The sequence below is a fragment of the Odocoileus virginianus genome, chromosome 29, assembly GCF_023699985.2.
Source record: "Odocoileus virginianus isolate 20LAN1187 ecotype Illinois chromosome 29, Ovbor_1.2, whole genome shotgun sequence".
In the NCBI taxonomy this organism is placed as follows: domain Eukaryota; kingdom Metazoa; phylum Chordata; class Mammalia; order Artiodactyla; family Cervidae; genus Odocoileus; species Odocoileus virginianus.
In genome coordinates this window covers 19,458,991-19,485,534 of record NC_069702.1, presented here as the reverse complement: position 1 = coordinate 19,485,534, position 26,544 = coordinate 19,458,991, and the positions used below count along the sequence as shown (strand labels likewise).

Below are 26,544 nucleotides of genomic sequence, written 5' to 3'. Positions count from 1 at the left end.
AGAGACTATGAAAGAAATCTAAATTTCCATCCTTGAAGTCAGAGGTCTATACTTTAATTGAAGAGGTTATCTTTCAGGTCTTCCTAACAGTTGACTAAAGCAGGAAATTTTATCCTGTTGGTTTTCCAATTGGAACATAATCTCTATCCAATATAACAGCATTAGGCTGCTGTTATCTTAAGGGCAGAAACATTTACATTCTCCATATCACAACTACACCAATTCATAGGGAACACACACCACAGACACAATAGAAAATCAAACATTTCTCTCATGTGAAACACATTGGGAGTTCCCCCCAAACTCTTTTAAAATGAAACACATTCAGAGATTAGGATTGTTTTCTGAGTATGTTTATAATCCATCACTCAGCACAAATATAAATTACATTTTCTGAAACTAAAAGTTCTATACAGCAAAAAAAAAAATCTCCTTAAGGACAGACCAATTCCAAAACAGTGTTAACATCTCCAAAACATTGTTCTATGTAGATAAACTGATGCAACAGATGAATGAATGATCATAAACTGAAATTCTTCACTTGCACTTAATTTCCTGTTTACAATAAATCAAAATCCACAACACTGTGTTTAGGGATGTTTTTAGCTCATTGCAAGCTGACTGCTGCTGCTGCTGCTAAGTCGCTTCAGTCGTGTTCGACTCTGTGCAACCCCATGGAGAGCAGCCCACCAGGCTCCCCCGTCCCTGGGATTCTCCAGGCAAGAACACTGGACTGGGTTGCCATTTCCTTCTCCATGCAAGCTGACTAGTTAAAGTCGAATCCATGTATTCTGCTTCAGTTCAGATCAGTTCAGTTCAGTCGCTCAGTCGGGTGCGACTCTTTGCAACCCCATGAATTGCAGCACACCAGGCCTCCCTGTCCATCACCAACTCCCGGAGTTTACTCAAACTCATGTCCATCGACTCGGTGATGCCATCCAGCCATCTCATCCTCTGTCACCCCCTTCTCCTCCTGCCCCCAATCCCTCCCGGCATCAGGGTCTTTTCTAATGAGTCAACTCTTCGCATGAGGTAGCCAAAGGATTGGAGTCTCAGCTTCAACATCAGTCCTTCCAATGAACACCCAGGACTGATCTCTAGGATGGACTGGTTGGATCGTCTTGCAGTGCAAGGGACTCTCAAGAGTCTTCTCCCACACCACAGTTCAAAAGCATAAATTCTTCGGTGCTCAGCTTTCTTCACAGTCCAACTCTCACATCCACACATGACCACTGGAAAAACCATAGCCTTGACTAGATGGACCTTTGCTGGCAAAGTAATGTCTCTGCTTTTTAATATGCTGTCTAGGTGGGTCATAACTTTCCTTCCAAGGAGTAAGCGTCTTTTAATTCCATGGCTGCAATCACCATCTGCAGTGATTTGGGAGCCCAAAAAAATAAAGTCAGCCACTGTTTCCACTATTTCCCCATCTATTTGCCATGAAGTGATGGGACCAGATGTCATGATCTTAGTTTTCTGAATGTTGAGCTTTAAGCCAACTTTTCCACTCTCCTCTTTCACTTTCATCAAGAGGCTCTTTAGTTCATCCTCACTTTCTGCCATAAGTGTGGTGTCATCAGCATATCTGAGGTTATTGATATTTCTCCCTGCAATCTTGATTTCAGCTTGTGCTTCATTCAGCCCAGTGCTTCTTATGATGTACGCTGCATATAAGTTAAATAAGCAGGGTGACAATATCCAGCCTTGATGTACTCCTTTTCCTATTTGGAACCAGTCTGTTGTTCCATGTCCAGTTCTAACTGTTGCTTCCTGACCTGCATTCAGGTTTCTCAAGAGGCAGGTCAGGAGGTCTGGTATTCCCATCTCTGGAAGAATTCTCCACAGTTTATTGTGATCCACACAGTCAAAGGCTTTGGCATAGTCAATAAAGCAGAAATAGATGTTTTCCTGGAACTCTCTTGCTTTTTTGATGATCCAGCGGATGTTGGCAATTTGATCTCTGGTTCCTCTACCTTTTCTAAAACCAGCTTGAACATCTGGAAGTTCACAGTGCACGTATTGCTGAAGCCTGGCTTGGAGAATTTTGAGCATTACTTTACTAGTGTGTGAGATGAGTACAATTGTGCGGTAGTTTGAGCATTCTTTGGCATTGCCTTTCTTTGGTTTTGGAATGAAAACTGACCTTTTCCAGTCCTGTGGCCACTGCTGAGTTTTCCAAATTTGCTGGCATATTGAGTGAAGCACTTTCATAGGATCATCATTCAGGATTTGAAATAGCTCAACTGGAATTCCATCACCTCCACTAGCTTTGTTCATAGTGATAATTTCTAAGGCCCACTTGACTTCATATTCCAGGATGTCTGGCTCTAGGTGAGTGATCACACCATCATGATTATCTGGGTTGTGAAGATCTTTTTTGTACAGGTCTTCTGTGTATTCTTGACACTTCTTCTTAATATCTTCTGCTTCTGTTAGGTCCCTACCATTTCTGTCTTTTATTGAGCCCATCTTTGCATGAAATGTTCCCTTGGTATCTCTAATTTTCTTGAAGAAATCTCTAGTCTTTCCCATTCTGTTGTTTTCCTCTATTTCTTTGCATTGATCACTGAGGAAGGCTTTCTTCTCTCTCCTTGCTATCCTTTGGAACTCTGCATTCAAATGGGAATATCTTTCCTTTTCTCCTTTGTTTTTCGCTTCTCTTCTTTTCACAGCTATTTGTAAGGCCTCCTCAGACAGCCATTTTGCTTTTTTGCATTTCTTTTCCATGGGGATGGTCTTGATCCCTGTCTCCTGTACAATGTCATGAACCTCCATCCACAGTTCATCAGGCTCTCTGTCTATCAGATCTAGTCGCTTAAATCTATTTCTCACTTCCACTGTATAGTCATGAGGGATTTTATTTAGGTCATACCTGAATGGTCTAGTGGTTTTCCCTACTTTCTTCAATTTCAATCTGAATTTGGCAATAAGGAGTTCATGATCTGAGCCACAGTCAGCTCCCGGTCTTGTTTTCGCTGACTGTATAGAGCTTCTCCGTCTTTGGCTGCAAAGAATATAATCAATCTGATTTTGGTGGTGATCATCTGGTGATGTCCATGTGCAAAGTCTTCTCTTGTGTTTTTGGAAGTGGGTGTTTGCTATGACCAGTGCATTCTCTTGGCAAAAGTATTAGCCTTTGCCCTGCTTCATTCCGTACTCCAAGGCCAAATTTGCCTGTTCCTCCAGGCGTTTCTTGACTTCCTACTTTTGCATTCCAGTCCCCTATAATGAAAAGGACATCTTTTCTGGGTGTTAGTTAGTTCTAAAGGTCTTGTATTCTGCTTAATGGAAACTAAATTTGACACCTTTCCACAATCAGAAGCAGTAAAACCACTATGAACTATGTCAGAATCACAAGACATGGTTCAAGACCCAGCTTTTCCACATACTTACTAACCAGCTGACCTTGGGCAACTCACCTAACTCTCTTGACAGTTCAGATTCCTCACGTGCAAGCTGAGAAGTTGAGGTGCAATGCATTCAGCTTCCCACTCTAAATGCTCCACTGTTAAGATTCTGGCATTTACTGAAGCTCTAGTAATACATCATTCAACCCAAACAACATTCCATGTAACCACAATCACAACCAACACAAGCCACATCTTTATACGTCATTCCTGTGATTTCCCACTTTGACTTGAATAGGTAGCAAGGTACACCGCATTTTTATGAACTGGCAGAATTTTTTTCAAGCCAGTAATTCCAATGGCCGCTTTGATCTTTCAAAAGGATGTTGCTAATGTTCCTCTATCATTCAGGGTCCTCATAGGAAACAGATGACACACTCGAATTGGGTAATTTGAGAGAAGTTCAGTAAAATTTTACAAAGATGCAAGAAAGATATAAGAAAGACCACAAGGCATGGTACTGTGTCTTGGGACTAGTAACATGCCCAAGCACGCAAACCCACTCCAATATTCTTACCTGGAGAATCCCCATGGACAGAGGAGCCTGGCAGGCTGCAATCCATGGGATCACAAAGAGTTGGACATGACTGAGCAACTAAACACAGCACAGCACCCTGCTTAAACCAGCAAGAAAAGGGGAGAGTTGCAGGAAGCTAGAGACAGACAGGCTATGTGGAGAGGTCCACCTTACAGGAGCTGTGATCTCAGGTAGCAGGAACCTACCAGCTCAAGGTAACCTAGAAAACTGTGAGTCAGGGTAATAAACATCTTGCCCTCACAATCACCACTCCCTCCAATCTCTAGCCAATGCTCTCCCCTGGCTAAAGCCAGTAATTAGATGCTGGGGCCAAGAGAATGCTGTGGATGTATTTCATACAGGTTGACTTCCTTGAGTCCACAGTGGGGAAAAATCAAGAAATAAAGGTGCAAAGGGAAACAGATCTAATACCATCCTCTTTCCTCTAACTAGGCTAGATTCTCATGAAGTTACACTAGTCTCATCTTTGCCTGAAGCTTCTTAAATGGTATTGTGAGTACAAACCACTGTCTAGTGAGTTCACATAATGTGTTGGATCCCTTCCAAATCCTGACGATGTATTTAATGCTCAGGCAATCTTTATTCTAACACCAAGTGCCTATTAGAACTCTCTAACGTAGTCATCTGGGGTAATTTTAGATCTCAACAGGTTTTCACAAAGAATTAAGCAAACCAATTGCTTAAACTGGAAGAAACATCAATGTTAGTAAAGATTGATTTTCTATATTCCCCCTCTCTAATTAGTTGTTCTGGACATCAGTGAGTTGCACAAAAGGAGCCACAATGATTTCTCTGATGAAGTAGTTCCAGCTAACTAGAAAAGCTAGAGCGTGGCATTATTAACTCTTTGATGGGGTAGGAAAAGCCATGCTGAGCTGTAGACAATATTGAAACGTTCCAGGAGATAGCAGAATAAAAGTGGATAACAGGAGGAGGGACTTCAAAGGGAGAACTTAATTTAAACCTCTGATCTAGAAAAGACAAAGAGCATATTCATCAGCGAAGAAAGAAAAATATTACTAATTGGATACTTTGCTACCATGTGCTGGGGCCTGTATTGAGTGTTTTCATGTCATAACTCATAAAATCTACAGGGAAGACCAGTGAGATTTTTTTTTTTAGAACATTATACATATGAGGAAAGTAATCTGCTGAAAGTACTGCAAAATATATTAGAAAATCCAATAAAGAGGCTTGGTTTTTAAAAGGTTTTATGTCTGATGTGACCTCAGATATAATTCCACCTTTTACCATTTTAAATCATTTCTGGTGTCTTGGCAAGTTGTAAAACACAAATGATAATTTATTTTGCCTATTTATCATATCAATCTAGAAAAACAGATTCTCTTCTGAAATCAACTCCTTCTTTTAAATGGTTTTAAAAGATTTTAAATGGTTGCCACAGCACTTGGAAACATTCTGGGGAAAGAGCCTGTGAAATCTTGTCCCTAGAACAGGCATAGTGGTGTCCTACCAGACCTCAGCTCAGAACTGTCCCCTGTTTTTGCACTTAAAGATCAAACCTCTTCAAGTAAACTTGAGGAAGAGCTTATGTGTTATTCCTTTTGTAATTCTTACAGCACCAAGCACATGAATAGGGCACATAATTGTGACTAAATAAATACTTGTTCAATGAGTAATCAGCATAGCACAGTATGTGATGGGCAAGAGACTTCAGAAAGAAAAGTAAACATTAGTTTATTTACCCAGAAAAAAATTTTTATTTTTTTTTAAACTTTTAGTTTATTTTTTTTTTTAGTTTTTTTTCAGTGTCTAAAAATTTTTATTTTTCATTTTTTTTCCATTTATTTTTATTAGTTGGAGGCTAATTACTTTACAACATTGCAGTGGTTTTTGTCATACATTGAAATGAATTAGCCATCGGTTTACATGTATTCCCCATCCCTGTCCCCCCTCCCACCTCCCTCTCTACCCGATCCCTCTGGGTCTTCCCAGTGCACCAGGCCCGAGCACTTGTCTCATGCATCCAACCTGGGCTGGTGATCTGTTTCACCCTAGATAATATACATGTTTCGATGCTGTTCTCTTGAAACATCCCACCCTCGCCTTCTCCCACAGAGTCCACAAGTCTGTTCTATACATCTGAGTCTCTTTTTCTGTTTTGCATATAGGGTTATCGTTACCATCTTTCTAAATTCCATATATATGTGTTAGTATACTGTAATGGTCTTTATCTTTGTGGCTTACTTTGCTCTGTATAATGGGCTCCAGTTTCATCCATCTCATTAGAACTGATTCAAATGAATTCTTTTTAATGGCTGAGTAATATTCAAACCCATCACAAGCAAGGAAATCGAAACTGTAATCAGAAATCTCCCAGCAAACAAAAGCCCAGGACCAGATGGCTTCACAGCTGAATTCTACCAAAAATTTAGGGAAGAGCTAACACCTATCTTACTCAAACTCTTCCAGAAAATTGCAGAAGAAGGTAAACTTCCAAACTCATTCAATGAGGCCACCATCACCCTAATTCCAAAACCAGACAAAGATGCCACAAAAAAAGAAAACTACAGGCCAATATCACTGATGAACATAGATGCAAAAATCCTTAACAAAATTCTAGCAAACAGAATCCAACAACATCTTAAAAAAATCATACACCATGACCAAGAGGGCTTTATCCCAGGAATGCAAGGATTCTTTAATATCCGCAAATCAATCAATGTAATACACCACATTAACAAATTGAAAGATAAAAACCATATGATTATCTCAATAGATACAGAAAAAGCCTTTGACAAAACTCAACATCCATCTATGAGAAAAAAAATTTTTGAAAACCAATCTTTTATCACCACTAGAGTATGGCATCTAATACAGTTTTCATGTACCAGGAACAAAATATATATAGAAGGTGACTTCTTTTGGGCATTTCCCATTCCCATCGCAAGTCCATTCAATGTCCACCTCACTTTCAAAAAATTAACAGGAGAAGAACCAGGCTAAAATGTAAATCAAGCCCAACCATGAGGTGGAAATTTTTTTTAAATAAGCAGCAGAAGAAAGGTAACATCTAACATTAATTATGCACCAGGCATAGTGCTTAACACTTTATACTTATTTTCTCAGTTAATCCTCATGGTAATCACCATCCTCAGTTTATGGAAAAACAGACCCTGAAGCTCAGAGAAGTTAAGTAACTTGACTATGTTCACACAACAATAAGTGATGAGTGACAGAGTAGAGATCTGGCTTAAACTCTAGAAGATAATCATTAAAGAACAGACTTTGGTACCAATAAAGATACAGGGAGTGGGAAGAGTCACGGCTTTGCCTTGGTGATGGAGTCATTATGCGGAAAACTAACATATCTGAGGCTCGGTTGCTTCCTAACACTAGTGGCAGGGGGCATCACAGTTAATACCCACCTTGCCCTGGAAAGAGTGGGGGACTTGAGAATGAAGAGAACTAACATATCTGAGACTCAGTTGTCTCCTTACACTGGTGGCGGGGGAGATGGGGCATCACAGTTAACACTCAGCTTGCCCTGGGAAAAGCAGTGGAACTTGAGAACACAAGACCTGGAGCCAAAGTCTCAGCTCTCCTCCTGGCTGTGGTTATCTTAGGATGTCTGCTTTATCTCGATGAACCTCAGCTTCTGAATCTTTCAATTAGCCCACAGGCTGTACCTTAGGAAGGGTTTGTGTTGAGACAAAAATTGATTTGTTCTCAACAGGCCTTGGCTTAGGAGCTTTTCATTCAGTGATACAAGGAACTCGAAGAGATGGGGCTGATGCGGCTGGTTAGAGATGGCAGGTGGAATTTATGCTAATTTTGTGGGACAAAGAAGGGCTTAGAAAAGATTTCAGAAACAGATCATCAAAGATGATGATCCCCTCGCTTTATCCCAGAGATGCAAGGATTCTTCAACATTCAGAAATCAATCAATGTGATACACCACATTAACAAATTGAAAGATAAAAACCATAGGATTATCTCAATAGATGCAGAGAAAGCCTTTGACAAAATTCAACATCCATTTATGACAAAAAACCCTCCAGAAAGCAGGTACAGAAGGAACATACCTTAATATAATAAAAGCCATATATGATAAACCCAGAGCAAACATTATCCTCAATGGTGAAAAATTGAAAGCATTTCCCCTAAAGTCAGGAACAAGACAAGGGTAACCACTCTCACCATGACTATTCAACATAGTTTTGGAAGTTTTAGCCACAGCAGTCAGAGAAGAAAAAGAAATAAAAGGAATCCAGATTGGAAAAGAAAAAGTAAAACTCTCACTGTTTGCAGATGACATGATCCTCTACATAGAAAACCCTAAAGACGCCACCAGAAAATTACTAGAGCTAATCAATGAATATAGTAAAGTTGCAGGATATAAAATTAACACACAGAAATCCCTTACATTCCTATACACTAACAATGAGAAAACAGAAAGAGAAATTAAGGAAACAATTCCATTCACCATTGAAATGAAAAGAATAAAATACTTAGGAATAAATTTAACTAAAGAAACAAAAGACCTATATATAGAAAACTATAAAACACTGATGAAAGAAATCAAAGAGGACACAAATAGATGGAGAAATACACCATGTTCATGGATCAGAAGAATCAATATAGTGAAAATGAGCAAACTACCGAAAGCAATCTATAGATTCAATGCAATCCCTATCAAGTTACCAATGGTATTTTTCAGAGAATTATAACAAATAATTTCACAATTTGTATGGAAATACAAAAAACCTTGAATAGCCAAAGCAATCTTGAGAAAGAAGAATGGAACTGGAGGAATCAACGTCCCTGACTTCAGGCTCTACTACAAAGCTACAGTCATCAAGACAGTATGGTACTGGCACAAAGACAGAAATATAGATCAATGGAACAGAATAGAAAGCCCAGAGATAAATCCATGCACCACAGACACCTTATTTTTGACAAAGGAGGAAAGAATATACAATGGAGAGAAGACAATCTCTTTAACAAGTGGTGCTGGGAAAACCGGTCAACTACTTGTAAAAGAATGAAACTAGAACACTTTCTAACACCATACACAAAAATAAACTCAAAATGGATTAAAGATCTAAATGTAAGACCAGAAAATATAAAACTCCTAGAGGAAAACATAGGCAAAACACTGACATAAATCACAGCAGAATCCTCTATGACCCACCTCCCAGAGTAATGGAAATAAAAGCAAAAATAAACAAATGGGACCTAATGAAACTTAAAAGCTTTTGCACAACAAAGGAAACTATAAGAAAGGTGAAAAGACAGCCTTCAGAATGGGAGAAAATAATAGCAAATGAAGCGACTGACAAAAAATTAATCTCAAAAATACACAAGCAACTCCTGCAGCTCAATTCCAGAAAAATTAATGACCCAATCAAAAACTGGGCCAAGGAACTAAACAGACAGTTCTCCAAAGAAGACATACAGATGGCTAACAAACACATGAAAAAATGCTCAACATCACTCATTATCAGAGAAATACAAATCAAAACCACAATGAGGTACCATCTCATGACAGTCAGAATGGCTGCTATCAAAAAGTCTACAAACAATAAATGCTAGAGAGGGTGCAGAGAAAAGGGAACCCTCTTACACTGTTGGTGGGAATGCAAACTAGTACAGCCACTATGGAGAACAGTGTGGAGATTCCTTAAAAAACTGGAAATAGAACTGCCATACAACCCAGCTATCCCACTGCTAGGCATACACACTGAGGAAACCAGAACTGAAAGAGACACATGTACCCCAATGTTCATTGCAGCACTGTTTATAATTGCCAGGACATGGAAGTAACCTAGATGTTCATCAGCATATGAATGGATAAGAAAGCTGTGGTACATATACACAATGGAATATTACTCAGCTATTAAAAAGGATGCATTTGAATCAGTTCTAATGAGGTAGATGAAACTGGAGCCTATTATAGAGAGCGAAGTAAGTCAGAAAGAAAAACACCAATACAGTATATTAGCACATATATATGGAATTTAGAAAGATGGTAAGGATGACCCTATGTGCGAATAGCAAAAGAGACACAGATGTAAAGAGCAGACTTTTAAATACATGTAAATCCATGGCTAATTCATTTCAATGTATGACAAAAACTACTGTAATGATGTAAAGTAATTAGCCTCCAACTAATAAAAATAAATGGAAAAAATGAAAAAAAAAAAAAAGAACAGACTTTTGGACTCTGTGGGAGAAGGCAACAGTGGGATGATTTGAGAGAATAGCATTGAAACATGTATATTACTATATGTGAAACAGATCACCAATCCAGGTTCGATGCATGAGACAGGGTACTTAGGGCTGGTGCACTGGGATGACCCTGAGTGATGGGATGGGGAGGGAGGCGGGAGAGGGGTTCAGGATGGGGAACACATGTACACCCATGGCTGATTCATGTCAATGTATGGCAAAAACCACTACAGTATTGTAAAGTAATTAGCCTCCAAGTAAAATAAATAAATAAAATTTAAAAAAGATGGTCCCCTCTGTTACCATGTCCATCTGCAAGGCCATAAATGGGAAACTTTTCATTTAAATAATAATAATATTTTACAGTATTTAGGTATGTCTTGCAATATTCCAGAGTGCATTAGTCGCTCAGTCATGTGTACAACTCTTTGCAACACCATGGACTATAGCCCACCAGGCTCCTCTATACATGGAATTTTCCAGGCAAGAATACTAGAGTGGGTTGCCATTTCCTCCTCCAAGGCATCTTCCCAGCTGAGGGATCAAACCTAGGTCTCCTGCATCTCCTGCAGTATAGGCGAATTGTTTATCACTGCCACCTGGAAAGCCAATTTTTTGCACTACTTTATGAGTTTCAAAGACTTTCATATTAATGGTTTCAATTGACGGTGTTTCTCTAGTGCTATCTGCTTAATTCTATTGAGGAAGACAAACACAGAAAAAAATGAGAAATTATTATCTGCAAGGCTGTTGGACAATTTTAAACCCAAGCTGTTTTCCAAAGGTTAATATTTCTGAATTCCTTCTTCCTTCATTTTTCCATCTGTAAATAGAGTAAAAGAACCCCCCTACTGTTTCCCATTTCTAATAAGATTATGTATATGAGGTGTTCTGGTGAATTCTAAACACGACAAAGAACTGCTATTATTGTCTATGATCCATCAACTCTGTTAAGTGAAGGCATTTTTCTTAGTCATTCTAACCAGCAGTAATTCCAAATCAAAGAAAGAACTCAAGGTAAGCCAAGAGAAGTCTATTTATCCAGGAAGTATTCACGCAAAAGGGAAGTCCACACAATGAGCAGAGAGAGGGTGCGGCATCAGCGAGGAACCCCAGAGGATCCACCCAGCTGCCTAGACGTCCAAAGCTGGCACTGAGCAAATGGACTCCTAAAAATCACAGTAGGCATCGGGGTATTCGCTCAGCCATCTGACTCACTCACAGCATCTGGGCACAAGAAAAGTCTATTTCCCAAATCCCTCTTCTCTACCCCCATCTTCCCTAGCCACACGTACAAACAATCTGGACAGTCCATAAGGCAGAGGATAATTTTAGGGGCTTCCCCAGGGCCTGGCTGGATGCTTTCCAATCATTTCTTTCTGGCCTATAAAATCAGATGCACTATTTCTTTATACATGAGAAAAAATGAAATCAGTTTCTATTTGCAGAGTGAGATGAGAAAAAAAATGAAAACTGCACACAGTGATGCCACAGATTCTTAGAAACGGCCTCCCTAAGCTAGAAGAGAGGAAGGAGGCAAAAGAGAAACTCTGAAGGAAAGGAAGTTCCATTTGCTAATGCTTGAGAAGTGTACCATGAGCTTGGCCTCACGTACATAAACACATTTGAGGTTTCAGAGCAAAGCTGGTAAATAAAATCAGTGAGATTTCTGGATTCATTTTAACCACTGGTTATGGTGTGGTTCAATCATCATGACCACTCCAGGAGCAAATCACAGTGTGTCTGTGTGTCTTTCTGTCTATGTGTGGCTCTGTTATGTCAGCCTGACCTCTTCCACACCACCCACCTTTCTCAAATAGACACACAATACATGTTAACACATGAAATTTGGTTAAAATAAACATCAAGAATAAGCTTGTTAGGCTAAAAAATAAAAAATTGCCTCGGGGGTTAGATTTCACAAAAGGCCTACCCTGGTTGAAAACTGGAATAGGAAAGAAGGAAATTGACAAGATAACACCAGCAAGTTTAAAGTACCCAAATGTGGTTACAAATGAAATCATCGTATCACTCACATCCAAATTTTGCTAGCCACATAACCCTACCCACACATTGAGCATTTCAGGTTCTCTTCCAAGGATCCATTCTTCCTTTGGTATCAGTAGGTGTTCTCTGGGGGAGATTACATCCTAAAAACTCTTGAACCAGTCCAAGCAGCCACTGAACCTTGCTGGCTCCAGGCTGCCTGTATGTCTGGACTGCTCCTGCTCAAAACTACTCACTGCCTCCTTGCCAGACCCACAGTGCTCCCCCTGCATTGAACAGGCTGCCCTGTCTGACCTCTACTATCTGAAATGGCCCCACAGCAAGGTTATTTGCGTCATCATATGTCAAGTTCTTTTTTGCTGGCACAAGGTAGCTAGATTCAGGGGACAAAAAGAGTTGGAACCACTGTCTGTCTCTTCCATCTAGGGTCCTATATCCTCACACCCTATTTCTGAGTCTGCTCCAGCAGTCCCACCTTGCAGTTTTCCTTCTTTCACTGATAATCTGCATTCCTCCTCCCATGCTGATAGAATTTCATTCATAAATCTAGTTCAAGTTTATGTCTCAAAAAGTGCATTCTTCCTCAAATTTGACTCAGTGGAAATGAGACGGACGAACTTAGAGCCAGTTATACAAAGTGAAGTCAGAAAGAGAAAAGCAAATAGTGTATATTAACCCATACATGTGGAATCTAGAAAACTGGTACTGGTACTGATGAACCTTGCAGGGCAGGAACAGAGATGCTAATGTAGCAAATGAACTTGTGGACACAGTAGGGGAAGGTAAGGGTGGGACAAATTCAAAGAGTAGCACTGAAATACATACACCGCCATGTACAAAACAGAGGGCTAGTGGGAACCTGCCGTACATCACAGGGAGCTCAGCTCGGGGCTCTGTGATAACCGAGATGGGTGGGATGGGAGGGTGGGAGGCTCTAGAGTGAGGGTATAGATGGATACGTACAGCTGATTCACTTTGCTATATGGCAGAAACTAACACCACAGTTCAGTTCAGTCATGTCCGACCCTCTGCGACCCCATGGACTGCAGCACACCAGGCCTCCCTGTCCATCACCAACTCCCAGAGTTTACCCAAACCCATGTCCATTGAGTTGGTGATGCCATCCAACCACCTCATCCTCTGTCGTCCCCTTCTCCTCCTGCCTTCAATCTTTCCCAGCGTCAGGGTCTTTTCCAATGAGTCAGTTCTTCGCATTAGGTGGCCAAGATATTGGAGTTTCAGCTTCAGCATCAGTCCAATATTGTAAAGCAATTATCCTCCAATATTTTTTTAAAAGTGCATTATTCCTGAAGAAAATCTCTGCATACAGAGATTCCAGGGGTTATTACACAAGTGTTCAAGCTCTGGTTGTAAATTATGACTTCATATTCTTTCTCTACCTTTGAAACAGAAACATTTCTATTCTTTGCCATTCATACCATCCCCAACAAGCCACTTGCCAGCAGGTTCCTACATGCCCAGGACACCAAGTAGTTACCATACATTCCCGTCCTCTTTGTTACAGTACCAGTGGTGGCAATTCATGTTTGTATAATGCTTGATATTTTATATAAAGGATTTTCACATTTATTACACCAGAGCCTCACATCATCTGTGAATAATGCAAATCGAATATTGATACGTGCATTTCAGAGCTATGAAAACTGACACTCAGAGAGGTAAGGAGATTTCTCCCAATTGCATTCAGCCAGTGGGGAGATAAGCCAGGTTCAGGATTCAGATCTTAAGACTCTGGGTGCAGGTTCTTTGCAATTCATAAGGCTGATACTCTTTAGTTTTCAGCCCCATGTGTCTCACTGTAGGTACCCCCACTTCACTTTCAACCAAATTCAAACAATCTCCATGAAAGTAAATCCCCATGCTTTCAGACCATCCAACAGAGTTTTCCAGGGAAGCAGGGCATCATTACTCCCTCTGTCCCACTGGAAATATGATAAGGAAGCCCACTGAGTAAGTGTCCTTTGGAGTAAATTAACTTTGGAATAATCCAACCTGACTTTAAGCCAGAATTCTCCACTAACAGCATGGAACACAAAAGTCTGATGAATAAAACCTTGACTTATGGCATGGATTTGCTTCACTTGACCTATTTTGAGGATACATGTTTTGCAAACCAACTGAAAAACAAAAAATACCCTGTGTTTAATTAAATTTCAATCTATGGTTGAATTTCATTTAAATGACACTTATAATTGGTACATTTTTCAAGAACTGCTTCTGTCACAGTTGCATATAAAAGTATATTATCACCATTTGCACAACAGCAGCCTAAGTTAGAATTAACACAGATCCCATAGATTGAGGACAAGTCACTAAAGGACAATAGCTGTCACATTTCAATTAACTACAATTAAATATATCCAGAAATAAACTGGTACCCAGATTTTTATAAAGCTGCATAATGTTTTCAAAATTGATCAGCACTGATTGAGCACCTATGTTGTGCTCAGCACTATGAAGAATTCATAAAAGTATACCAGCTGGGCTATTTAAAATCCTAAAAGATGAGGCTGTTAAAGTGCTGGACTCAATATGCCAGAAAATTTGGAAAACTTAGCTGTGGCCACAGGACTGGAAAAGGTCTGTTTTCACTTCAATCCCAAAGAATGGCAGTGCCAAAGAATCTTCAAACTACAATGCAAGTGTGTTCATTTCTCATGCTAGTAAGGTTTTGCTCAAAATCCTTCAAGCTATGCTTCAATAGCTCATGAACTAAAAAATTTCAGTTGTACAATCTGGATTTAGAAAAGGCAGAGGAACCAGAGATCAAATTGCTAACATCCACTGGCTCATAGAGAACCTAAGAGAATTCCAGGAAAACACCTACTTCTGCTTCATTGACTACACTAAAGCCTTTTAACTGTGCGAATCACAACAAACTGGAAAAATTTTATAGAGATGGGAATATCAGACCACCTTACCTGCCTCCTAAGAAACCTGTATGAAGGACAAGAGGCAACAGTTAGAACCAGACAAGGAACAATTGATTGGTTCAAAATTGGGAAAGGTGTACATCAAAGCTGTATGTTGCCATCCTGCTTATTTAACTTATATGCAGAGTACATCATGAGAGATGCTGGGCTGGATGAAGCACAAGCTGGAATCAAGACTGCTGGGAGAAATATCAACAACCTCAGATACACAGACGACACCACCCTTATAGCAGAAAGTGAAGAACTAAAGAGCCTCTCGATGAACATGAAAAAGTAGAGTGAAAAAGCTGGCTTGAAACTCAACATTCAAAAAACTAAGATCACAGCATCCAGTCCCATCACTTCATGGCAAACAGAAGGGGAGAAGTGGAAGCAGTGACAGATTTTCTTTTCTTGGGATCCAAAATCACTGCTGACAATGCCTGCAGCCATGAAATTAAAAGACACTTGCTCCTTGGAAGGAAAGCAATGACAAACCTAGACAGCATATTAAAAGGCAAAGACACCACTTTGCCAACAAAGGTCCGTCTAGTCAAAGCTATGATTTTTCCAATAGTCATGTATGGATGTGAGAGTTGGACTATAAAGAAGACTGAGTGCCGAAGAGCTGACGCTTTTGAATTGTGGTGCTGCAGAAGACTCTTGAGAGTCCCTTGGATGGCAAGGAGATCAAATCAGTCAATCCTAAAAGAAATCAACACTGAACATGCGTTGGTCAGAACTGATGCTACTGGTAGCTGAAACTCCAACACTCTGGCCACCTGATGTGAAGAGCCGACTCATTGGAAAAGACCCTGATGCTGGGAAAGATTGAAGGCAGAAGGAGAAGGGGACAAGAGAGGATGAGACAGTTGGATGGCATCACCGACTCCATGGACACGAGTTTAAGCAAACTCTGAGAGACAGTGAAGGAAGGGGAAGTCTGGCTTGCTACAGCCCAGGGGGTTGCAAAAAGTCAGACACAACTTAGCAACTGAACAACAGCAACAACAATAAGATATTATTTGTAAGATCAGTCAAAGAAGAGGGGATACTCAGGGTATGAAGATCAAGGTGAAAATACATGTTATAGTAAGTACTATTATAGATACGATGCTAAGTATTTTATTTGAATTATTTAACTCTCATAACAATGCAATAAGATAGCCACTATTATTATTTTAATTTTACAGGAAATAAACGTGAGACACAAGAAAGTAATTTACTTAATTAGGGTCACATACACAATGAAATATTACTCAGTCTTAAAAAAAGAATGAAAACGTCATTTACAACAAAACAGCTGGACCTAGAGATTATCATACTAAGAGATTATCATACTAAGTCAGACAGAGAAAGACAAATATCATAAGATACTGCATATATGTGGAATCCAAAATAATGCTACAAATGAATTAATTTACAAAATCGAAATAGATTCACGGACTTAGAAAACAAACTAATGGTTACCCAAGGGGAAAGGAGTGGAGGGATATATTAGGAGTTTGGGATTAAAATACTAGACTGTGGCTGTTGTTCTTTAGTCTCATAGTTGAGAAGTAAGGGAGCCAGGATTGGAAGCCAAGTGTTTGATTTATGAGCACATGTACTCTTAACCTCTTTGCTTTATTTGGGTAAGCCTTCATAAACAACTGGGTCTTTATTATGGCTCCGAAGATTAGATAGCGTTTAGGCAGGATGAATGGGAAGAATGAGGATAGGTCATCATATTGCAGGATAAACAAAGAGCATAAGCAAATACGAAAGGCAAGAATTTATATCTAACAGGTGAGGATCCCTGAAGGAAATCAATGACAAGCAGTAAAGTTGGGTATGCAGAGTGAGACATTTAACTGAATACCTTACAAATAACCTAGGTGGAATTTAAAGATTTGACCCTTTGGGAATAGAAAGTCATACAGACTCATCTGTAGGGAAGTGATAATGAAAAGGCACTGTGGTGTCCCAGCAGCATATTCAGGAAAAGTGGAGAGGAGGGAGACATCAGGGGGGCAAATCAATTAGTAGCTTACCATGAAAACCCCTACAGACCCCACCAGTCCTCGGTCATATCATATACTCAATAAATATTTGTCACATCAGTAGATGATGACTAGAAGCAATAAAAAGAATGGTACAAATCCAAGACAAAATCTGCAAGAATCACTGACAGTGTTCATGAAGAAAGAAGAGAAGAGACTAAGCAAAGGTGGCACCAAAGTGCTACTCTAGGTGAAAAGAAGACACGGGGAGCTTTGGGATGATGATGGTGTTGGAAAGGAAAAGTGGGTTTCAGATGGGGAGCAGAGGGAATGATGATTTTGGCTTGAAAATGCAAACTTTGAAAGGGACGTTAGAATACTGTTAATATATTATAGATACTTGGAGAAATAGACCTAGAGTACATTTAAGACTCTCTAAGAGTGGGAAGCACAGTCCTTACTCATCACAAAATTCAAATTAAAGTTGTGTTTTTATTTACTGGCCACTTCAATAGGCAAATCTAAGTAGGCAGAACTTTCCTAATATAAACATCACCATTAGATCAATTGTATCTTTTCAAAGATTCACAAAGTAGAAATTCATAATACACAAGAAGGTCATTACGAATTGAAAAGACCTAAGCAAAAAGAAAAAAAATCAAAGAGTTAAGCTCCCATCCATGCTCCCCATGACATGCAGCCAGCACTGGCGATTTGACAGATGTGAAACACTAGCGTTTCCTTATCAAAATACAAAAAAAAGGAAAAAAATCATGTAACGGTTTCTCAGCAAGAAGCCATTAGACAGATGTAATCATAATGGGACCACATATTCCTATAACTGAAACACGAGCATTTAGGACCACATGCGGAGCTTAAAAGCAGCCAACACAAAAGGTAAGCAGAGTTGCCTGTGTGTATACAATGGCTCAGATGTGGTAGAGCCATCCAATTGGCCCTCAAACCAACTGAATGGGGAATTTACAAGACAAACTCAGTATCCATTAGCTTAAAATTCAAATGACCCTCATAGCAAGCCCAGCTGTGGCAATGGGAGCTATTATTCTCAAAGTAAACTTCTCCTTTATGATCATCTACCAACATCCAATCACTGAAGCAGTAGCCACACTCATGCAAGTTATCTGCTTTCAAAACAGCCAGACCACATGGTTCTGCCTTTAGATGCTTGAAGCGGTCAGAAGGACCAAGTGGATGAGAGTATGCAAGATTCATTTAAGCAGACAAAGGAGCTCACTGTAGTGGATAAAATCAAGATCTTCCCCAGGCAAATTAGAAGGGGAAAAACACTGCTTCAAAGTACAACTTTCTTCAAGGGAGAAGGGATGGAGTCAATTAAAATATATAGCCAGAAAGATCCATTAAATGTAGCCTGGGGAGGCCATCCAACCAATGGAGCGCATTTGTTATTAGTGAATGCAAAAAGAGAAATAAATTGAAATTTGAGTACAGTGTTCAAGATTAAAAACTGTGTCATAAAATATTATCAGGTAACATGTCAAACCTTTTACCCAGTTTAGAGGCAGGATATTCATCAAGAGTCATTTGGTAAGTTAGTTGTCTGAAACTCTGAAAATATGCCCCCACCCCGAAAAGTTATGCATGGTGAACGGTTTCCCAAGACAGGCCCCAAAAATCTAATGTATAGTATAATACGGTGTAAGTAGAGTACTGGGATAATGAAGTAATACAAACTGCTCTGTAAAAATAGAATCTTGCCATCCTACATAGCAGTGCTTTTCAAATTATGAGTCACAAATCATGAAATCGATTCAATGAGTCCTTCCCAGTTTAATTCTTAATAGAATGCAATAAATGAAAAGGAAAGAATAAAATTGCAAAGATCAAGTACATCCCAGGTGTAAGGAGAAGTATTATTTTTGAAACTTAACTTCAGTGTTACAGGTATAAATAGCGATGTGCCTTCAGGATTGTTATGTAAAATATATTTCTGACAGTGACTCTCAGTCAAAACAGTTTGAATGTCTCTTAGCAAGGCTTCCACAGGGCATCCAGCACAAAGCTGGCATCTCACAACATTCGGTAAATGAATGAATGAGTGACTGAGCTGGTGAACACATGAAGAATGAACACACAGAATGCCAGGAATACACCGCTCTCTGTCACAGTCCTGGAACTTGCAGTGGAAAGCCTGCTCACTCCAGCATTTCCATACTAGTGAGGCAGTGGGGACAGACAGCCGCCCGGTTAGAATTCCCTACAGGTGACACTGTTGGCCTGGGACAGGATCTCTGGCACAGAAGGGGCTTTAAAGAGGGAAGGATGGGGAAAAGCTTCCCATGGTTGAGTGGGATTGGACTCTAGGAGCTGGGTTCTGGGGGGAGGAGGAAGAAGGGAAGCAAGGGTTGCCAGATTTAGCAAATAGAAGTACAGGATGCTAGTTAAATTTGAATTTCAGATAAACAAATAATTTAATGGCAAAGAAAACCATGAATCTTCAAGGTTGAAAGCATCAGACATTTATTTGATGCAGAGCTAGGTGCAAAATGCTCTGTTAGGTCTTCTGGAAGGAAAAAGGACTTAGTTGTAAAGGCCTGACGAGGTCAGAGACACACAGACTAGAATCAGTAATGACCATGTACTGAGCACTAGTCTAAGTACTGGGTTGGCTAAAAAAGTTCATTTGGGTTTTCCATACCATCTAATGAAAAAACCCAAACAAAATTTTTTGTCAGCGCAACACTCTTCTAGTCACTAACTCATTTGACCTTCACCACCCTGCAATCAGCAGTGCTATTATTCCCACTAAAGCTAGAAAAGTGAAACGTAGAGGAGTTACAAGAGAAATTTGTTCAAGGTCTCACAGAGGAACAAACATAAATAACACTCAGTGGCCCCATGGAGAGGGTTGGATGTCGTCCAGCAAGTGGATCTGGAGATGAGATTTGAGCTAAAATTTGAAGAAAGGGAAGAGAATGTTAGTAGGAGAATATTCCAGGCAGAGGAAGAGCTTGGAGGTGAGAGGATATGGTTAAGAAATGGGAAGAGACTAAAAAGTCACAAGAACACTGGAAAGATAACAGGAAGAAGATAAGACTGAATATGAAAATTAGGTAGGAACACACTGCTGAGGGGAACTACATATCCCGCTAAATCTGTGTGCAGTGGTGAATCACCAAAAACTGGGGATATATAAATGAGCACTGCGCTCAGTTGGGCTATTAAGGAAAATGACTTTGGCAACAGTGCAAGAGACCAAGTGGGTAAGACAGAGATCAGAGGCCAGGAAAAGATTTAGATAACTCAGTGCAGCTGGCTGGCAAAGCATGTGGAATCAGAATCCCACATTTACCTCCCAGATTAGATCTGGAGTGGGTAAGTGACCTTGGGCAATTCGTGTAATGACCCTGCGCCTTGGCGTCCTCACTTCTGAAACAGGGAAGACATCAATTCTCTCATAACGTTACATGGGAATAAGACAGGACGACATACAAGAAACACCCCACCCCACCTTCAAATGGAGCCTATTTGTAAAGGGTCACAGACACGGAACTTGAATCTTTCCTTTAACAATTCCTCTGAGTTCAATCAACCTCGGGTTGACCATTTCCAGAAGTAAGATACTCATGCCATCCCAACAGTAATACAGTGAGAGAAAGAATGTGAGAGAATGGGGTTTGCTTTTCCTACTTCCAAAGACAAACAGTATATTTAGAAATGATGCTGAGGTAGAAAACAAAAAGTAAAAGCAAAAAACTAAATACCAAAAAATAATAATAATAATAAATAAAAAACTAAATACCCAGTAACTATAGTTGAGGAAGGGAGGTGAACCTAGAGATCCTCACTCTAACACACATTAATAGGATAGTCTTAAGCAAATAAACTCTCCAAAACTCAATTTTCCTGTCTGTAAAACATGGTTGCTAACACCAAAATTATGAAGCCTTTGAGAGGACAGCTGATATCATGTATATTATGCCCTTAGAACAATGCCTGGCCCAGAGTAGGCAATAAATAATAGTTATTTCATGTTATACATAAATTTAAATGAAACTATAGTTACAGTTGTGTACAGATGTGAGAGTCGGACCATAAAGGAGGTGGTTTGTGATGCTGGAGAAGACTCTTGAGAGTCCCTTGGACTGCAAGGAGATCAAACCAGTCAAACCTAAAGAAAATCAACCCTGAATATTCACTGCAAGGATTGATGCTAAAGTTGAAACTAATACTCTGATGCCAAGAGCCAACTCATTGGGAAAGACCCTGATGCTGGGAAAGATTGAGGGCAGGAGGAGAAGGGGGCAACAGAGGATGAGATGGTTGGATGGCATCACGAACTTGATGGACATGAGTTTGGTCAAGTTCTGGGAGTTGGTGATGGACAGGGAGGCCTGGCGTGCTGCAGTCCATGAGGTCACAACGACTTGGGCACCACAGCGACTGAACAACAGTAATTGCAGTTAGGCAGTAATACTAGGGGAGACAGAAAACAAAAGGTGGAGATAAGTAGAATGCACATGAGGTGTGACAATTCTAAAGAACATCCATGACAGTGGTGGGGAACGGACAGCCCTTTTCTGCAGAGCCAGATGTGTTCTGACCAAAGGATGTGGTCTCTGAAAGGTGCCCCGCGAGGTTACACAATGGAGGATGGCAGGATGAAACATGCAGCTTTGCAGACTGAATATAGAGGGCTCTGGGAGGAGAAAAGGCATTCGCCTCTGCCTACATGATTCTTCTGCCACTTCCTATCCTGGAGCCAGACCTCATCACTGACCAGCCCTGAGGCGCAAAGCAATATTGCGGGTGGAGGTGGGGACAGGTTCTTAATATGTCAGAGCTTAAAGGGGAAGAAATTGATGGCAGGACCCTACATCCAGCCATCCAAGCCCACAGGACACAGAGAAGTAGAACCTGTTGGGTCTGAAACCACGTACCCGTGTGCTTAGATATCAGAACGCTCAGGAAGCCCACTCTTTTTGCAGGACCTCTGCCTTCATGTACTGCAAACTGCATTCCAAACACCTAGCCCCATGCTCACGGTGCCACCGTGGCTGGAGTGAACTTATGGTTCTTTGCTTTCTTTTTTCCTTGAAATTTTAAAGCCGTTTCTCAAAGACTTGGCTTGTTAACTGAAATACTAAGAAAAAGATGAAACAAAATGATCACGAAGACATTCTGTTTCAAACGCACACCATCTGTCCTTAGCCTTTGAAGATGATGCAGCCGGACACGCACTGGCATTGTTTTTCAACCATAGTGACTTCTGGCTCCCGTGTCCTCCACAGCCTGGCACCCGTCCTCCCTGGTCAGACAATGGTAAGCACATAGAGAGGTCCTGTCAGGACTCAGGGCTCTTTCAGGTAGAATTTCTTCTGCATAAACCTATTTGGCCTGCGTAGGAAGCAACTAGGGCTTCCCCCGTGGCTCAGATGGTAAAGAATCCACCTGCAATGCAGGAGACCTGGGTTCAATCCCTGGGTCAGGAAGATCCCCTGGAGAAGGGAATGGCAACCCACTCCAGTATTCTTGCCTGGAGAATCCATGGACAGAGGAGCCTGGAGGGCTGCAGTCTATAGGGACTCAAAGAGCCAGACATGACTGAGCAACTCACACACACACACACACACACACACACACAGAGGAAGCAACTAAATTCCTGGTCAGCTCCAAACCAAAATGAAACCAAAGGTCATGCATCATGTAAACACCCATCTCTGCTCTTGATTTCCCTGAAACTGAAGGTAACCTCCACAGTTAGAGTGTGTGGTGGAAACGAAAAGCTGCCTAAAATGTTATCAGATCCTAGCATGCCTTCCACTTTTAGAAAAGGAATATTTAGAAAGATTTAAGAATCTCTTTCTTACAACACTTCTCTCCCTCCCAGACGTCGAGAGCTCTCAACAACTGCCTCTTGGTTTATGACTGAGCACGTTGAAGGTGTTGCTGCCTGAGAAGAAAGCATCCTTGAAACACATTCCTGACTCAGTTATTCATCTGTCTGAGGGCACAGATTTTCCCCTCACAGGGAGGAAACGGATGATCACTTAACTGCTCCAGCAGCACTGATTAAAAGTGACACCTGGGTGAAGTGTCTGGGGTTGATTCAGCCAACACTGCATCCATCGGTTGTAGAAAGGAAGACAGCAGATACCACGGCAGCTCCTGCCTCTGGGTGCTTAAAAATAACCCAGAGCAAGACACAAGGAGACGCCAAGGACTGAGGGAATTCCCACTCCCTAGAGCTCTCCAAAGACCAAACAGCCACTCATTTTCTTAACTCTCTAATACGTCTCTAGGGGCTTCCCTGGTGGCTCAGTAGCAAAGAATCCACCTGCCAAAGCAGGCGACGTGGGTTTGATCCCTGATCCGGGAAGATCCCACGTGTCACAGAGCAACCAAGCCTGTGCTCTTGAGCCCTGGAGCCGCAACTACTGAGCCCGTGTGCTGCGACTACTGAAGCCCGCACACTTAGAGCCGGTGCCCTCCAACAAGAGAAGCCACCACGGTGAGAAGCCCACGCACCACAACTAGGGAGTAGCCTCCATTCACCGCAACTGGAGAAAAAGCCGCAACAGCAACGAAGACCTAGCACAGCCAAAAATAAATAAAATTGTTGAAAATAAATATACAGGTCTCTGGCTAGTTTCTGAGGCCCCCTCCTCCCAGCCATGATTGAGAGGCAATTATTTTAAGAAGTTAAGGTGGGGCATCTGTTGGCTTGAAGATAAAACAGGCAGGAATATACCATTAAAAGGCAGCATGTACAACTGAAATTGCTTGGCATGGATTCTGGTAATTTCAGAACAAAAATCCAAACGCAAGTGAAGAGAAAGCCAAAGAGAAAAGCTATTTTCAAGAAGCACCTCGGGTGTCCAGAACCACCTTCAAATGATGCCTAACCTTTAGGTCGTGCTAACATGCTAAGTTGCTTCAGTCATATCCGATTCTTTGTGACCTCACAGACTGTAGCCCACCAGGCTCCTCTGTGACTGGGGTTCTCCAGGCAAGAATACCGGAGGGGGTTGCTATTTCCTCAGGCTGGCAGGGGCCTAGGACTCACTGAGGAGAAAGCACAGGCACGCACCGCAGTGCAGGTTAACCTGGCCACAGCCACGGCCACGGCCACCGTCCTCTGGTCCAGGCTTGGCAGTCAGGCAGTCAGCAGGTGGAGCAGACAAAGGATACACGGGCTCCAGACGTGGGGTAAGGGGAGCTGTGCACAGTGTGACGCTGTCCCTACTGAGTGGCCCCCATGGGATTCCTATAAAACCGTCGGTGCCATCCTTCACCCCAGGAGAAGCCAGCCGCCCTCCTCTTAACACGCCTCCTTGCAGAGATGTTCACCGCAGCATCACTGCCGCCTCAGACAGGTGGGAGCAATTCGATGTACCTGCTTTCAGCACTGCGATTCGTTCACCCGAGGTGGCCAATCCCATTTTTAACCCTTCTCATCCGCAAGGGATCTTACTCCGGAAAGAAGAAAGGAGTTAACTTCAATGGAGTTGGCGCTGTGCAAGAGGCTGGGGGAGGGGAGCGGAGGAGGGCGGCAAGGTGGGAACCTCCCGGCCCAAAGATCGCACGTCCTGGTTTGTTTGGGGTTTGGGGTTTGAGGTTTTTTCAGATGAAAAGGAAAAGGCAAGAAACAAAGTAGGCAGCAGGGAGGGACTGCAGGGTACCCGCTCATTTTCACACGTTCCTGGCCTTTTAGGGAAAGAGCAACTCGTAAAACTCGATTAACAGAAAACGTGTTTGCCTAGTAGGGAAGGAAAACAAAATTTTCACCGAGGTCCAGAGGAGCTAGATTTCAGGCTCCCTGCGGTCCGGTTTCCCCCCGACCACCACCCCCGGCCATCCTCGCGCCCCACCCCAGACCTGCAGGTGGAAACCAGCGAGAGAGACGGTCCAGGGCCCCGGCCGGGGGTCGCCGCCCGCGCCGACGGCCGCGCCGCGGGGACACGCCCTCCACCTACCTCAAACATGGGAGAGGCGCCCTTGCTCGGCAACGTGCAGCCCAGGAGCTTGGCTAGAAACTTTGCCATATGAGGCAGGGGCTCTCCCGAGGCGCCGGATCCGTCCTTCCGCGGCGCGGGGGCCCGAGCGCCCGGGTCTCGCCCGCAGCCGGCCGGCCAGCGCCGCCCGGGGCTGGGGGCGGCCCGCGGCGGGGCCGGGCCCGGGAAGAGCGCGCCTGCCGCCCGGCCGCCACCGCCGCCCGGCGTGCGGGGTGCGAGTGCGCGCGGCCGGGTCCGCCCGGGAGCGGGGCGCCGCCGTCTGCGCTAGCCTTTCCCGCTGAATGTCACTCTCGCCCGAGTACCGGGAAGGGCCCCGCCGAGGGCGGGGCGGGAGGGCCAACGCGCCGCAGGACGGGCGCCGCGCGCGGGCAAGGGCACGGGCGGGCAGAGCGCCGAGGCGCGGGCACCGGAGGCCCGGCCTCGGGCGCCGCCGCTCCAGCCACACCGCTTCGGCGGTGGCCCAGGCCTGAAGCTCGGCGGGAGAGCGGGAGGCGAGGCCGGGGAGGGTGGGCGGACGGGGCCGGCCGGGGTGACCCACTTCTCCGGTTTCCCCTCTCCGCGCCCAGGGAGGTGGGAAGGGCTGCCTCCGGCCACGGCTGACCCGCCGGGTGACGGCTGCCAGGCGCGCGCTGCCCGCAGGGGCTCCCCCGGCGGCTGGCGCCGGCCCCACCCTCCCTCGGGGAAGAGAAAAGGCGCCCTAAGCCTGGGAAGAGGACTCCCGCTCACGTTCTCCCTGTAACCCCTCATCATGCATGGGACAGGCACTGGCCCAGAAGGGGAAAGGTGACTTTGCAGGTACAGGGCACAGTTAGGGAGCTATCTGGGCACAAATATGCTCCATAATCACAACCTTGGCTGGGGTGGGGGTAGGGCGGGGACGGATGGACATGGCCAGGAGGTTCATGCACACAGGTATGGTCCTGTTTTCTTTCCAAACCTGTAAGGCTTGTCTTCTAATAAGGGAGATAATTTTAGGACACGGGAACCTACCTTACATATTTATTTTGCAGCCAGAAAATTAAAAAAAAAAAAAAAAGCTGGGAAAGATTGAAGGCAGAAAGAGAAGAGGGCAACAGAGATAAGATGGTTGGATGGCATCACAGAGTCAATGAACATGAACCTGGACAAACTGGGAGATGGTGAGGGACAAGGAAGCCTGGCGAGCTCCAGTCCAAGAGGTTGCAAAGAGTCTGCAGGACTTGCCGATTGAACAACATAGCTATACCCCTCGAACTTGAAGTATACATGAGAATAACTCGGAGAGCTTGTTTAAAACCAGAAGTACTGGACTCCAACCTCCAGTGTTTCTGATTCAGAAGGTTTGGGGCAACCTCAGGGTCTGCTTTTTAATTAAGCATCCAGGAGATTCTGCTGCAGGTGGTAGATACCCAGGCTGGACTTGGAGAAATACTGCCCTACCTTGTCAAACCCAGAGGTCAACACATACAAGAACTATAAAAGCATCCCGTTGGTAATAGAGAAAGGTTTGTC

The 26,544-nt window shown here is 42.8% G+C and overlaps 1 protein-coding gene across 1 annotated transcript in view; it reads right to left on the bottom strand.

Annotated features, from left to right (window-relative positions):
• The window catches only part of RASGEF1B (RasGEF domain family member 1B), a 621,423-nt gene extending 596,244 nt beyond the window's left edge, over positions 1 to 25,179 (bottom strand). The window contains 1 exon segment of the mRNA XM_070458246.1: positions 25,015 to 25,179. Within this exon segment, the coding sequence (XP_070314347.1) occupies positions 25,015 to 25,083 (69 nt within the window). The 5' untranslated portion in view covers positions 25,084 to 25,179.
• Positions 25,180 to 26,544: the final 1,365 nt, after the last annotated feature.